This window comes from Haplochromis burtoni, unplaced genomic scaffold, assembly GCF_018398535.1.
Source record: "Haplochromis burtoni strain Fernald_Lab_line unplaced genomic scaffold, NCSU_Asbu1 Contig_468, whole genome shotgun sequence".
Classification (NCBI taxonomy): Eukaryota; Metazoa; Chordata; class Actinopteri; order Cichliformes; family Cichlidae; genus Haplochromis; species Haplochromis burtoni.
Window position 1 is genome coordinate 279,451 of NW_024582829.1, and position 16,615 is coordinate 296,065.

Genomic DNA, 16,615 nt, shown 5'->3' on the forward strand with positions numbered 1-16,615 from the left:
TTTTTTTTTTTTTAACCTGTTTTTTCTTAATCATTTGAAGTATTTTCTTTTAAAATAAATTCACATGTCTATAACACCAGAGATTAATACATGTGAATTTATATTGACAGAGAAACGGTGCAGGAGTATTACTGTTTAGAAAAGGCTGACGGAGGAAAGTCGGGAAGTGGAGTTGTTTAGGACCATGAGGAGCGCGCTGTTGAATGAGGGCTTCCAGGAGAGAACGGGAGCAGAGTAGTGGAGTGTCGTTTTCTTTAGCTGCGCGGTGAGCCCAGTAATGCCGCCGCTCAAGTGTTGCATGCTGAAGAGTCCCGACGCCTAGCATGAAGAGCCGACAAAAGGGGAAATGAAGATGAAGATAAAAGTGGTAATTATGAATGAAAGCCGTCGGAAGTATCACTGTAATATTCCGCTGTGGGGAGCTTTTATATATATATATATATTTCTGCCTCTCAGAAGTGGAGTTGCAGACTGAGCTCTTTCACCGAATGTGACCCAGTTGCACTTTGCCACATACGCGTAATATTCACAGAGAATAATCCTACAACAGCTCGGCCGTTTAAAGTTTTTTTTCCCTGCGTGGGTTGGGAGTGGGGATGGGGTTAAATATGACACGTCTGAACTGAGCAACCTAACAGTATTTTTGCAGCCTCGTTTTAAAACGTGTTTCCTTGTTGACAGAGCACGTTGAGCGCATTTGAGAAGAATAGCTGGCATTACATTTTCAGCTTTGCATTTGTTATGTTGCATTTGCTTTGAAAGCTGGCAGTTAATTAGTCAAAATCAACAATCCTGACCAAAGGTGCAGATTTCATCCTCAAGCTTGTGGCTGTGTCGGTCTTGAACTGGCTGAATCATGCTCTGGCGTGATGTTGAGATTTGTCTTTCTGGTGTTTCACGTGTCCCTGCAGTGCCAAGGGGTTGGTGGCATCATCATCGTTACCATGGTTACCAGCTTTTTGTTGGTGTACAACAGCAGCTCTGGTGACAGATCAGCTTCCTCATCAAGTTCTTCGTCCTCATCGTCCTCTTACCGTTTGGATGCGCGAGTTCAGTCCACTAAAGTACCGGACAGATCACAGAGACTCCAAACAACATCTCTGGAGGGGTACTCAGGTGTCATGGATCATAAGGTAAATACGGACCATCTGTTCCCTGTGAACCAAGTCAAGCCCTGTTATGGGCGGTAATGATGCTGCACCTGGTTCTTTGAAACTCCAGAGCACTTGCATGCATATTACAAACAGAGATATTATGGTCCACATTTGTTTTTGTCTTTTTGTTTTTTATAAAAGCTGCTTAGGAATTGAAACTGTGCAGGATATAGATCATCTCAGATGTTTAGCAGTAATGCTATCTCACCTGAAAATCAATAATGAAACTGTTTTCATTTTCAAACATATCAAAGATATAACATAACACACAATAGCAGTGTTTCTTTGGAGTGTTTGGGTCCTTGCCAGTGCATTAGGTGCCTGCACAGAGAGGAGGAGGAGGAGGTTTAGTCCTGGAAAATATATGTTTGAAGGTGAAGTGAAGTGTCTGGTGGCTAAATGTGTTTTGATTTAGGCACATGGATGCACAGAAACCAGTGACACGACAGAAACTCATGGGTCATAACATACTGCAGAGTGACAATGTTTGGAAAAGAGCAAGAAATTCGAATTCAGCATCTTTATGACGTTTTTGACAAATTAACAGTTCTCCAACCATCTCCATCAGACTCTACACAAAGGAAGGTGAATTCACCCTGTGCATTTGCACATCTTTGTAATCGGATGGTCATATTATAAACATCATCAGAAAGCACATTGATTGCGCTGATTGCTTTGTTTTTGTTGTTTTTTTAGCAGCTGTACCTAATTTGTATTCTGCTGTCATCCAGGTAAAGCAGAGAGTAGCATGCAGAGTTCAGGTGTCCACTAAAAATGTGTTTTTTAAAATCCCCCCCAGTGACTGAAAACTCATTTGTGTATTTAATTTTTGTACTACTTTATGTGCCAGACAGTTTTCCTTTTTTCCTTTTTGCAGCAGCAGCAGCAGCAGCAGCGAGGTCTTTTCGTTTGAACTTTTCACAACAATAAAAAAGTTCTAAAAACCAGTTAATTAAAATTGCTTAACACTTTCCATTAAGAAAGCAGCACGAGTCTATTAAAGGTTTATTTTGCCCTCAAAGGCTTTTATAATACCATCTCATCTCTTAAGCATGACCTCAAAGTTCTCTTTATAGTTCACTCTGTTGCTTAATTCATAATTAATGTCTTCGGCATAAAATATTTAGTGACAAAAGCACTTAAAACAGGGTGCATTTCAACTATAATGTCTACTCAAGATATGACCACTGTAATCTTTTGGTCGTGTAAGCGGCACCTTCAACAGTAATATAGTACAAAGGCCCGATTCTCTGACCCACTGCATTATCACAGGCTCGTCTTTGAGATAGATGGAGCATTCACACAGCATTACGTCTCCCCTCGCTGAGAACAATATACAGCAGGACACAGCAGAGTGGAAAGCATGCTGCAATGCTCAGGCAGCACTGGACAGGAACGGATTTGGAGAAAAAAAGTTTTGCTTAGTGTTCACCTTACACTGCTCAGCCATCAATGAACCAGAGTGTGAGAGTCATGCTGCTCTGAAGAGAGGATCCTGCTTAGGCCTGTTGGATTCGTCTCTGTGCTGTCTTGAGTAAGCTTGATTCTAAGATCAGCGCTCAGATTTTGCAGGTAGTCTTAGGAGAAATGAACGCAAGCTGCTTCACTTTGGACTTTGCGCGTGGGCACTTTATTATTCATGGTCTCTCCCGTTCATCCAACCCCTCCTAGCTGACAGGTGATTTGTGATGGATCCACACTGCGACAGTTTCATACTGCTTAGTGTCACTCTGTACCTCCCTCCCATTGGGGGAGATTCAAGCTCTGCTGCTGCTGCTTCATCCTCTGTCAGAGCCCAAGAATGACTAACCAGAGCAGACCTGCTGCAGGATCTGTGGAGTGGGTGGATCCTTGTGTATAGTTCCTTTTAGGGTCATCTCAGGTCTGCTGCTGCTTCTAGTGGAGGGAATCTTGGCTTTGACACAAGTGTGTGTGCAGACACAGAGACACACACCATCACACAGCACGAGTACACTCACGCAGACACGCTGTTAAAATTTTATGCCCCCATCAGAGCCAGAGATGCTTGGGAATGTGAGGAAAGCTCTATCTGGTGTGCCTGCTGGACCCTGATTATTGCCTGTATTAACTTATGTGCATATCTTGTTCACATGGGCTGTGATTTCACTAAGGTGGGTGGTGGTCTGTGGCGGCTTTGCTCATTTATGCATCACCCAAGAGGTGGCAAAACACCCAGCACACATTAATCACTACGACTGTGCTGCCTCATGTAGCAGAGGGTTATAGGCTTAACATTTGGCTTTCCTCTGTTCTCATTTCGTTGCTTAAATGTGTGAAAAGAAAACAGCAGCTTTGAACCCCACAAATCTCCGTACTGTGAGATCACACATCGGAGTTATGGTGCATATTTGTGTGGAATAGTTTCTCATTGTGTTTCTCTCTGTATGACTTCTGCAGCGTCTGCAAGTTTTCTTTTGGGGAGCTTTCTGCCTCTAGTATGTGTTTCTTTTCTTTGGCGTGTTGCAGTGATTAGAGCTGCTGACTTGAACAGATTCTTTCACACACACACAGGTTAACACACTCTCGCTCCATCTTCTGCTTGGCCCCTCATCTTTGCAGCCTCACTGATGTTTTGCCGATTCGAGTTAAAGAGATGTTGACCTTTGAAGAACTGTCAGCAGAGCCAATCTACATTGGCCTTTATAGTCTCTAATCACAAAGCCGGTGTGAAAGCATGAGTGCGGACTGTGTGCCAGCGCAACTTTATGATGTACCTACTTATTATGGGCAATGCCTCTTTGTGCTCTGACAGCTTTTAATGCAGCCAGCCTGGGGGGAATGGGCGCCATTATAATGCTTATTCTGTCTTTACCTGTCTGACGTTCAATTTAAAGCCGTCTCGTAGTGTACAAAGGCAGCTTATATTAACAGTCAGCGTGTGAAAAAAAGCAGGAACAAAATAAATTCAGCTCTTTGAGCTCTCTTATTGGATGACTTAGGATATACACATTTAAATTCAGCTCAAGGTAAGGGAGCACTCCTGGTAAAACTGGCGATGTTATCAGCTGTAACACTCAGAATGATAATACAAAGCCTAATCTGTTGTCTAGTTTTTACTGAAAAATTAGGCGAATAGCAGTAGTCAAGAGGAAATCGTAAACATCACCAGCAGGAAATGATTTTTTGTCTCTTCTCTCTCTTAGTTGACTCGAGCAGAAGAAGAAGAAGACAGGTGCTGTTATTGTCTTAACTATTTCCTCAAATTGAGAACAGATTTGGAATCGCGACCTGATTGTGTGTCATTGGCAGGAGCTTAATGAGATGTCTAGGGGAACTGTCGGGAGGATTTCATTGTAATTAATTGGTCTCTGGGAAAAGAAAGCAGCACTGATCGTGAATCCCTCGTGCCACAGAAGAGGGGCTTTTTCCATCTCCTCCTGCTCTCAGCTGAGCCACTATTGCCCAATTCTGTGCACTTTGGAAAGTATTCAGTGACAATGTTCAACATCTAAATGATTTTGATTCATTTCCAGAAAACGCATCTTGTTTTTTTCCCACTACTGCTCCTATCACAGGATAAGTCTTTCTATTGCTCACAATAATCAGAAATCCAATAAAAAAAGTCTAAAACCAAATCAAGCAGTTATTGTCTGTGCATTCTTTCTGTGTATGCAGAGCTTTGTTATTATCTGAAAATGATTACAAACTAATTATTGAGGCACACTGTAGATAGCATGTTTCTACAGTTAAGCTTCCATAAGTGAACTTCAAATCTGCAGCTGAAAATAAAATAAATAAAGCCCCAATTATTGTTTCTGAAAATGTCTCTATGGAGACCACTGGGCTTGAGTCTAAGAGTCAGCTGAGATACAGTATGGAGTGTGCCAATCCACTACCTTCTAGCAGTCTCTGTAGACTAATACCATTATAACCAGTGCTAAACAGACACCAAAGCAAGTTACCTGGATATCTAACAGTCATATGAACAAGTGGACAAAAAATCTCTGATTGAAGGTAATTCAGTTTCGTAATGTCTTTGCTAAAACATGCTCTATTTCCAACCTTGACCCTACATGTTGATCATAAACCTAACAGGTAGCTTTACCTAAATCCAACAAAAATAACTTAGTCCAAAAGATAAGTCAGAAACTGGTGGTGAGAGACAAGCAGGTATAAATCTTCAGGTTACTTATCTCGGGTTTAATCTGTGGTTAATTACGACAGCAAGAGACATTTTTTTCCCAGGTTTTCTTCATCACTTCTGTCTGACCTCTAAATATCACATCCCACGACTTCTTCCTGCAAGTCTGTGCGCTGTAACCTTTTTAAACCGAGGAGGTTTGCAGACATGAATTTGGAGACTGGAGGCACAACAGAAGAAGCTCTTGTTCAATATCAAAGGTTGACTGATGGGGTTTGCTCTGAAAGCAATTATGATCTTGGGTTCCCCTGGGAAGTGTATAATCAGGATCATACTGATTAGTCTGGAGTCAGAGAGTGGGCGGTAATTGACTGGGACTGGAACCAGAGCCGTACTCCAAACTGCATCTTCTTGTCCTGCTCTTAACAATATGGACCTCATTAATCCAGTCAGCTTCATCATGTTTCAGTGAACAGCCTCGGTTGAAATTAGTGTCTTTTTAGGTCACGTTAATTCAGGAAAGCGTATTGATTTATAGGTTGTGCACTATTGATCAAAGTAGACAACCTTCTGTCTGCATAATAAAGTCTGAATATGTGTGCGTAGGAGTCAGCAGGTGTTAAAGTGATGGTTGTTTCACGAATCAAAGGACAAATCAAAGGTAATTCAAGGCTGATTATGAGTGAAAACTACTTGTAAGGAATTCCATTCATTTATTTATCCAGTCACTAGTCTGTGGGTTGCACCTTCAGCTGCCTGGCCTCTGAAATATTCTGCTTGTGATTTTGAAAGCCAGTCTCGCTGTGATACAGGATTTATAAGTGCCTATTTCCCAGCAACATCAAGCTGTCAGAAGCTCTGGGAGCTGAAGCTGGAACTTCAGCATCGCTGTCAAGGACACTTTTATTATTTCACAGGCACTTTAAACTATGACACCAGCCTGGCAACCTTCAATTGACTTTCACTTGTTTAACACACCTTCCTGACTTTTAACATTATTATAATTTGGATTATGCTTTGCGGTAATTGCTTGGACAGTGCTTAGGGGAAAATGCACTTTCTGTCTCTCTGTTGTCTGCAGAGAAAGAAAGACCTAAAAGGACTGTGATTCTTCCCAGCCAAGACGGGGAGGGTGTGTTTGTGCAACCAAGTGTGTAATTTGCTCCAACCTACCTGATATTGAGAGAGCGCGCACATCCCAACAGGGATGATTTTCAGGGGGGAAATCTGCTGGAGAATGGAAATGTGATGAGTGTTCCGAACAAAGACTTTGAGTGTGTTCGTTTGAAGGAATTCCAACTAGTTTTGGATCTAGATGTTTTTCAGACTGTTGCAAATTCTTGCCAGAGAAACGTGATTTCATTACATATTTTGGGGCTACACTGAACTCGCCACACAGATTTACAGACATCCCCAGACATTGCACTCATACACACATTTACAAAGAGACACACATGCACACATGGCAATCATTCAGCGTGGGGTCACAGAGATAGTGGGGGTGTATTATAAATATAGCTGTGGTAGCAGTGCAGCCTCTGGCGCTGGTAAAATCACCTGTCTGCACGCACACACACACACACACACACACACACACACACACACACACACACACACACACACACACACACACACACGTTCCCACCTCAGAACCTGATGGAGTGTGATGTACCGAGCACAGTTCAGAATGCCGATGCAGCTCTCTATTAGGGTGGGGAATAATTCATGTGAAGAGTCTCTGGGTGTTTGCTGTCGGATCATTCAGTCTGAGCTCGCATTTTTCAAGTTTGAAAAACCTGGTTGGATGCCGCAACATGAATACCTGGTTCAAGCCCAAACAAGCACTCTTCACTCCAATGCTGCACAAAAAGCTTGCATGAACAGGATGTTGACCAGTGCATGTCGTCCCTGTTTTATGTTTTTTTTTTTTTTTTAAGTGAAAACTGCTGAATGTGTGATGTTGATAGAAAATGAAAGCACTGTGTCAAATAGCCTCTGCTCTATACTGTCAACTGTTTAAATAACAGACAGAGTCGCCCAATACAAGTCTACCTGCTTGATTCAAGACCCGTCTGAATGCAGACGAATCATAATCAATGATTGAAAGGGCTCTACACGAATTTGCTTTAAACTCCAGTGTTAGAATCCTCTTTGCTGATGCTTTATATGCTTCAAGCTTGCTTAAGCTTTTCGTGGTTGCCACATTTTAAAATCAAGCAGAGCATCTCAGAAAAAATAAGATTTGACTTGATAGTATCTCATTTCCCACATTTAAATACGTCAACAACTACTGAACGCAAATATTGTTGGTTTCTGGTTCTCAAAGGCTAAAAAACACTTTTTAACACACTTTTTATCTTCATGTGTTTAAGATACATTTTCAATCATGTAAGTAAAAATAATACAGTATCTTGCACATCAAGTTAGGACCTCGCTCTGAAGCTACATCTGGTTTTACGGAGTGCCAGAGAGATTTAAACTTATTTATCTGAAACTGTTAAGTCCATCTGTGACTTGTAGTTGGATTTTTCTCTTCCACCACTTTGTCTCATTACATAATGTGAATGAAACTGCAACGATGTCTGACTTTTTAACTTTGAACTTCACAGCCGCTGAAAATGCACTGCAGGACTTGTGCCCTGGTGACCAGCTCTGGGCAACTGACAGCGAGCAAGAGGGGCGAAGAAATCGACCGCTCTGAGTGTGTTATTCGTATGAACGATGCTCCCAGCCTCGGGTATCAGCAGGACGTCGGTCGGCGCGCAAGCCTGCGTGTTATAGCTCACTCCAGCCTGCAAAGGGTGCTGCGGAGCAGGCAGGAGCTCCTCAACATGAGCCAAGACACAGTGTTCATCTTCTGGGGACCGAGCAGTTGCATGAGACGTGATGGAAAAGGCCATGTTTACAACAACCTAAAGCTTTTAAACCAGCTGCTACCCAAACTTAAAATCTACATTATTTCCAGGATCAAGATGCTGAAGTTTGATGAACTATTTAAAAAGGAAACTGGGATTGACAGGTAAATATTCACATGATGAGCGAGTTTTATATTTTTGGGACTTGAATGAGACAAGATGGAGAGGTGAAAAGAAATCAAGAGACACACAACACACAAAAGAACTGTCATTAGTGTTTATATTAGGGGAATATATTACAAAGATAGAAAGCACTAATTTCCTACCTATTGTTTTATGTACAGAATTCAGTACACAGCAGATGTATGTTTGTCATAAGCAAAGGCAGGAGTAAGGGATTCATTATTCATTATTTTTTGTTTTGACGCATAAACGTAAACACAGTTTAAAGAATGCAAAAACAACAGGATGCACCAGACACTGATATTACCTTCGAGATGTAAAATGCAATTTGTGAACAAACTCCAAACCCTGATTGTGCAAACAGGATGTGATGGATATACGTATGAGCTGAGCGAGAGGCTGCGATTTGGATGAGGCTTTAATGAAGAGCTGCAGCAGCTCCCAGACATGCCAGAACCCTTTGATACATGTGACTCAATCTTTGTAGATGTAACTACATGAGTGGCCGACACCTTTGCCAGCATTCGTGATCGTTTTGGCAATCTCCCCTCAGGACATCTGTGAGTCCTTATCTTGAGGCTATGATCATCATTCACTCACTGATCTGAAAACTGGAGAAAAAAAGTAATGCATGGGAAGAATCCATGCTACTAAACTGGCCAATCACAACCATTGTAGGCTGTGTTCATGTGACATGTAGTTACATTTCCAGGAAGCAGCACATCATTTCATCATCAGTGTAAGGTTTCAGAGGGATCTACAGATATAACATACCTCCTGTGTACATTTTATGCAAAGGTATAATTTTCCTATGGGAAAGCCTAACAGGTGTATGCAGCTGGTAGGCATCAGGAAGTGAAATGCTTGCACTGTAGTCCCAATCCTGCATCTCGAATAAAATTATCTTTAATATTGCATTAAAAAGTAATAACATTCTAAAGAAACAGCTCACAAAAAGAAAACATTTTATCATCAAACATCTCAAGCTGGGTTAACAAAGAGGTATACACGTTCTTTGCTTATAGAGATTATGAAGCGGAGGCACGTTTCCTGACTTTTAATACTTGGTAATTGTCTCTTTGCATACGCGGGACAGGCAAAGTGAAAATGGCTGAATGTGACCTTGCAAAAAAGACAAAGGCAGACAAAGACTGTCGTGAATGCAGCTATTCATCTAAACTCATTTGCATGTGAACAATAAGCCAACAGAATGAAAACTGAATGAAAAATGTTGCATTTGAATGGCAATCCAGTGACTTCTGCTCTCATGTAGCAATAGCCAGTGTCAGAATGAATGTTTTTATGTATTTATCTTTATTTTATTTTCTATTCTATTTCTTTTTTATAACAGCCCATGTATCAACTGTCACACAGTCGGCTACAGGGTTTCCTCTTCAGCGACTTATCAGATGAAATCTAAAAACTACGGTTTTACCATCTTTAATCTTTTCTGAACAGGCAGTAAGAAGGAAGTGCGCTCAGTATATTTTTGTGAAAATGGTAAGCTTCTCTTTTCTTCCAGGAAGAGTTCCAACTCCTGGTTGAGCACCGGCTGGTTTACTATGGCTATAGCCCTGGAGCTGTGTGATAGGATCAACGTCTATGGCATGGTGCCTCCTGATTTCTGCAGGTAGATTCCTGCCGTTTCTTTTTCTTCTCCAAATATTTATTAGCTTTGCTTCATTTTTTTTTAAACTTAGCATAATATGACTTGTAGATTTTTATTGATAAACCACCATGGCCAAAACATAGTTCCATGCAATTCAAATATTTTGGTTTTCAGTAATATTGTGTCAGTTTATAATTGGGTAAAAGGCCAGCAGGGTTTTTATTTGATGTTATAAAGTAAAGACCCCACCATTCTAAAATATGATATGTTTTTTAGTACCAAGATGTGTGATGGGAATTTTAATAGACTACAATGTAATTACTGAATAATAGAGCATTGAAAACCTATGATGAAATGACATATTATTATTGGCAATGTTTAATTTTACAGACGTACAGTTATTTAGTCTTGAAAATCTTAAATACATGAATGTTTGTCATATTTGTCAGATTTTACACAATATGGTTTCTCTTTAGTCGGTTTATTACTACTAGGATAAACAAAAAACAAATGGAAAGAAGTCTGACGTTACAGGACTGCATTATTTCTTTGAGGACGAGCTCTTTTGGTCAGTCTGCATTAAATGTAAAGGTGTGTAAGAGTGGAGCTCTGTACCCGTCAGCGTCAGACAGCAGAGTAATGCTCTGAAATGCCAGTTAAATAAATTAATGATCAGTTGATTGATAAGCAGATACAAAGCAGTGAGTTGGTTGTTCTCCTATTGCCAACTCGTTTCCCTTCACTATTGGGCTTTTGGTATGTTTTCTTTTTCTTCTTCTCCTTTTACCTTTTAAGATGTAGCCAGGGACCACATATTTGAATGATCCCAAGGCTAACTCTTGTGTCTTTACAGAAATAAATATAATATAGAAAAAAATATTTAGATAAGCTGCTTAATCATCTGAGCATTTTGCATTTTGCAGCATTTTGCTCTCCACCAACTCCCAAAAGAAATATCAATGTTCCACCATATTTAACATCTACTAACTAGCTTTGTCTGATGGGTGCAGTAGGTTTGGAGCTGCACAATGCAGCAGAAAACAAGACATACCAATCCACCGAATGTTATTAGAATTAAATAATTATACTGAGAAAGAGCGTGTCACACATGCACGCACTTTTAACCCTTATTCACTGGTTTGTGAATGTTATTTTCTCCTTAGCATCGAGTTTTGTCTGTTAAAATATGCATTGAGATGCTTTATCCTCACGGCAGGTTCAGTTTGTCACTTCCTGTTTGAGCCAGTGGGCCAAATAGTGCATGAAGCGAATGGAACACTTCTTCTGTTTTGTGCTGCAGCCTCACTCTGTGATTTAGTGTGTGCCGACACCACTGATGTTTCCACATAAAATCGTGTCTAGTGCATCTTTAATGATGTCTTCCAACTTGGTAATATAGCATTTACTCCCTGCAGTGGACGACAGCACCACTGAAAACATCTTCACATTTTACAGTGAAACAGCGCTGCTGAAAATATACTGTACAGGTTTTTACCATGTGTTTTTAGCATTTAAGAGACACTGGAAAATTTGCTGATTTTATTTTCTAACATTTGGCCGCAAGGACAAGAGCACAAAGAACACTTTGAAAAATTCATGGCACTCTCACGTGTCACAGAAAGCTCCTCCACTGAGCTTTGTGTTAGCGTGAGTGTCAGATGAATAGGAGAGTGTATAATGAACATTTCTGTGAGTGCAGATTCTTCTGATCTTTCTGTTTTTCTTTGTTCCTTCTTCTCTTTATTCCCCTCTCCGACTTGTTTCTTTCCCCCTCCCCAACCATGAATCTCATAATTACACACTATTTCGACATCCCCCCTGTGCGCATTGGCTTTCATGCTATTTCATGGCTTCCTCCTCTCTCTTCTCGCCTGTGTAGATCCTCCTCCCATCCTACTGTACCATATCATTACTATGAGCCCTCGGGGCCCAACGAGTGCTCCATGTATCTTTCTCACGAGAGAAATCGGCGAGGAAGCCACCACCGTTTCATCACAGAGAAGGCGGTATTTGCAAACTGGGCTCGAACCCGTGACATCCACTTTTACCAGCCAGACTGGAAGCCCTCTCCCATCGTCACCACCGTGAATGGCTCGTACACTGCAAATCCAGCCGGATCCTGAAATGCATCCCAGAGACGATCCCCAGAAATGTGAAATATGTGTGTGGATGGTTTTCAGCGTTCAGATTCCCTCTCTGGCCAGTATGAATACACAAGACAGCAGCAGGACAGAGCGAGCTGCTTGTGGCTGTTAGCCGACTGTCTAAGCAGCTTGGCAGAATGGGATCATTGCGTAACAGCAGCACAAAGCCTCAACAATGCTTTGGAAGTGTAACTCTAAAAGGATGAATTTCATACTGGAATCAAAGCCATGAGGGTTGTCTCAAGTGTGCTTTTTACACAAAATAGAGCCGCTTTAGTAACACTTGAGCTGTCAGAGAGGAAACAGGCAAAAGGAAAACAGTAAACACTGAAAAACTGGGTGCATGTCTCATCTATTCTATCAATTAAAATGGAATAAAAACTCTTCCATATGACGCTAACGTCATGCCTTCAGTGTTGCGCTGATGACGCATAGGATAGTAGTAGGCTAACAGACCACTTTACTGCTGGTGTTCACTGATGATTATGTCATGAAATGCCATGCTTACAACTGCTATTTTTTATGCACAGGTCCATTCACGCGTGGCGAAAAAAGAAGGGACTATATTCATCATTTTCATGAATAATAAACCTAGCTTTATGATTTTCGACTAAAGTGACTGGAATTCATGAGACACTTCACTCACAAGCACAAATGTCAGCTTCATGGTGGATGTAAAAGCGTATCCTCTTGGGATATAAATGTCTGTGACAAATTTCATGGGAATTTATCCGATAGGTGCAGCCTGAATGAAAGTGGAGGACCAACCAAGTGACAACGCACGGCTGGACTGGATTTTTACATTACTGGGTCGGATCATTTATGCTCTTAATGTCTGTGTTTCCACATTCCTGTAAGAAAGTCATGTATAGTTTGCCAATATTTGGCATTAAATGTGATGGAAATAAAATTCTTGTCACAAACATGGCACAGTACATCATGTGTAAATGTAATCTCCCCTCGATGGAAGTCGTATTTAGACACAGTCCAGTTTATAGAGACATGATAATTAGGTCTCATTTTGCTCTCTAGCTCTCTGTAACAGATTGCCCTCAAGAAAGCCCTGCCAGCCCATGTGTCTGATACTCGAGGCCATGATTTGTTCTGTGATTAAATCCAAATGTCAGAACAAGTCCTCAAAGGCTTTTTCCTTGACTTCCAGCCAAGTCAGCTACTCTACCACAGATAAAAATGATTATATCAAAGTGTCCTGAGCAGCCGCTTCGGTCTTGACCCATGGGCTTCTGTCTTCCTTCTGTTCAGCATACCAATAGAGGGAAACTGGATTCTAGCTGGGCCTGATATTGACCTATCCAACCATATCTCCAGGGTTAGGGGGAGCAGCATGACTACTGCAGAATTCAAGTTGTTTCATCCCGCAGAGGCGGGCTGCAAAAAAAAGTCAGAGTGCTGCCTGTTTCTGTGTTCATTCACTTTTTACCAGTAGGACCAGCACTCAGGTTGAATCTTAATATTGTAAGGCTCTCAGGTGCTCTGAGAAAAGCCCACGCTGTGCTGCGGTGTCATGCTAAGTGGACTCACTGCTCCTTAGATCTGAACAGTGTGCACTGTGCACCAATTACTGGCTCTTCAGGTAGAAAGGTTGAATTTTAAAGACCTGAAAGGACAAGTTGGCTGCAAATGAGCCTGCTGTTGCTATCTTAAACACCTCCTTGAGGCCGCATAATCATTTCCATTAAATGTGGAACCGTTCAAAGAAAAAAAAGGATAAAAGCTGTGATGTAGGCAATTTGAAAAAATTATCAGATCATACATCTTGGATGCCAAATGGCATTTAAAACATCATTTAAATGTAATAATACTTTATTAGATAAATAGTTTGACTAAAATATTCTGAGTTAGATAAAAAGACCGTTACCATCATTATCTCTGTAAGTGAAAATGACCCAGAGCTTATTCCAAGAAAATCACTGGAAACAGAGAGAAGCGATAAGCCAAGCTGAGTTTATCGATACGGCACATTTCATGTGACAAACATACTATAGAAACATTATAACATTAACAATAACGCATTCTCTAATAATACTAGTGTGTAAAATGACTTTGTTTTCTTTGCTGGGCTGTTTTTGTTGATCACTACTCCGTGACAAAAAATAGGCAAACTGTGAGTGTCTTTACTAATATGTTGGATTACACTGAAATATAAATCATCTAACCTCTTCCAGATTAAGACCCTTCAAACAAAACTGATTATATAGGAAACTGATCATAAAATGTACGCACATATATGTTTATGCCATATCAAACAATAATGTTATTCTGTACATTTCCCATTAGCAAGAGCATGTAGACTTTGCTTTATGTCTCCTTTTTCAATTCATATAAGAATTATCATCATAAACAATGGTCAAAGATATAAAGTAGCACCACAGTGTTTGTTGCCCTGGTAGTAAAGGTGTAATCCAATTTAATAGCTATGTTTTCTCTGAGTCACTACCAGAAACAGTGCAAAACATCCAACAAATCCCCAAATCTATAATTTCCATTACCAGTGTTGAGTTTGATATTCCCTCTGTGCTTGGCTGTGAGGTCTCTGTGGGAGTAATTGAAACAGCAGCAGGATAAAGTCACAATTTCCTCTCTCCAGGAGTATTTTCCATTATGGTACATATCACATATACTCCGTGGAAGCACAGAAATTGGCTAGTGACAAATATGTCCTATTCATGACAGCTGAGTTTTATCAGCAAGTCTGCAAAATACCATCATCCTATGTGGAGCCAAGACACGTGAGAGATAAGAATTCATGGTGTTTAGTTTTCTCAGACTACACATCATCAATCTTAATGCCTAAAAAACTGTAAATTATCTTTAAAGAGAAATATTGAAACAAGTGCTTAAATTGAATATTGTAATGGTAATTTCCATTCAGGTCTGTATGTTCTGAGTCTACACTGACACCTGGTGGCTTCACAGATTATCAGCATTTTTTTTACATGGTAAATTCCTCTGATAACATCTTTGTACTATATATGAGAAATGTGTCAGGCTGTATTTATACCTGTAAACATGGTCACGATGGCCTGTTGAAGTTCAAACTGACCATCAGAATGGGGAAAAAGAGTGATTTAAAGTACTTTGAATGTAGATTTTTTTTTTTTAATTTTTTTTTCAGATTAGCTGATCTGAGTATTTCAAAAATGGCTGATTTACTGGTCTTATAGTCCAAATAAGAGAGAAAAGATATCCAGTGAGCAGCAGTTCTCTGGGTAAAAATGAACTGTTAATGCCAGAGGTTTGAAGAGAAAAGCCAGACAGCTTACACTTGTCTGCACCAAAGATGTGAAGACTGCTGTGCGAAGTACACGTTAGATTTAAATCAACCAAAATGTACTAAAATGGTTTGAATGTTTCATAGCTCAATAAATTTAAGTGCTTTGTCATTTGAAAGCTTTCTGCAGAAGCATCCCCACATGTAAGATACAATCTGATAAAATGTTACTGTTTTCCATGAGATTAGAGAATCTGATTGATTACAACACACTAAAATCATTGTTGCCTTTTTTCTACCATGCAAATGTTTTCTTTAAAGTAAACGTTGTAATGATGAAATCTGAATTCATCCAAGAAAAGTTTGGTCATCTTACTGTTTTTTGGGGAAAGGGTAGAAAATATACTCACTACATGCTGATGTGACTTATTTTGTGCACACCTTAAATGACTCCTTGATATGCTTGATATGAATGTGCATCATTTAACTAAAAGATAGTCTAAATCAAAAATACCTTTACAATATTATTAAAAAATGAATTCTGATACCTTAAACAGTTGTTTCAGATTATCATTACATAGTTCTGGATTTTTAAAGCTCTGTCAGATATTGTCAGAGAAAAACACATATTAATCTTTGTTTATGTTATAAATCCCTGTAAACTTAAATTAAGATGTAATTCATCTTTTCATCTTAAACCCAGCAGATGGAGACACAACAGGCTGTTTTCTTCCTGTAACTCTTGTGTCAGGAGGTGCTATGTGTGCAACACTGTGCTTAGGGACCTCATTTATTAAATGTTCTTAGATTTATATTTTAACCTAGTAAATATTGTCCTTCAATTTATATGAGACAAATTGCATGAAAACTTGCTCAAGCAGTAAGCTCTCAATCTCAACTTTTACAGCAAGTGTAAGTTTAGTCATGAACATTCAAAAAGACAAAAGCTAGATTCAACCCAGACAGTGAAGCAAAGTTAAGTAAAATCCACAGCTTGGGAGTGTGTGGTCGCTGTGGTAAACAATGAAACATAAATCTCTTACATTATATGAGTCACTACCAGCACTATCTTATTAGCTTATTTTCTGTTAATCAGTAGGTTAAGCTTAGTGGCAATGTGCCATCGCTCACTTTAGTCAAAGGCAAACAGTGTAAAGTGCTCCTATGATCGACCATGAATGAGCATATTTATTTTTTTCTAAATAGTCATAATTCTATGAAGAGGTCACATTTAACTAAATCCTGCAAAAAAAAAAAAATCTATTTCTGTGCAAATGTTAAGATAAGATAAGATAAGATAAGATAAGATAACCTTTAATAGTCCAACATGTGGGAA

At 39.9% G+C, this 16,615-nt stretch overlaps 1 protein-coding gene across 1 annotated transcript; it reads left to right on the forward strand.

The window, feature by feature from the left end:
- Nucleotides 1-185: 185 nt before the first annotated feature.
- st6galnac5b (ST6 (alpha-N-acetyl-neuraminyl-2,3-beta-galactosyl-1,3)-N-acetylgalactosaminide alpha-2,6-sialyltransferase 5b) lies at nt 186-13,230 on the forward strand. The gene is made up of 5 exons (XM_005946506.2): nt 186-367; nt 912-1,133; nt 7,866-8,275; nt 9,817-9,924; nt 11,783-13,230. The coding sequence occupies exons 1-5, from the start codon at nt 347-349 to the stop codon at nt 12,024-12,026; spliced, it is 1,005 nt and encodes a 334-aa protein (XP_005946568.1). The 5' UTR covers nt 186-346; the 3' UTR covers nt 12,027-13,230.
- The last annotated feature ends 3,385 nt before the right edge of the window (nt 13,231-16,615 follow it).

Bases quoted from the DNA above. Each gene is read 5' to 3' on its own strand.
- st6galnac5b (XM_005946506.2), top strand. From the start codon at position 347: ATGAAGATGAAGATAAAAGTG. The intron at 368-911 runs GTAATTATGAAT...GTGTCCCTGCAG, and splicing joins TGAAGATGAAGATAAAAGTG to TGCCAAGGGGTTGGTGGCAT. The intron at 8,276-9,816 runs GTAAATATTCAC...CTTTTCTTCCAG, and splicing joins AAGGAAACTGGGATTGACAG to GAAGAGTTCCAACTCCTGGT.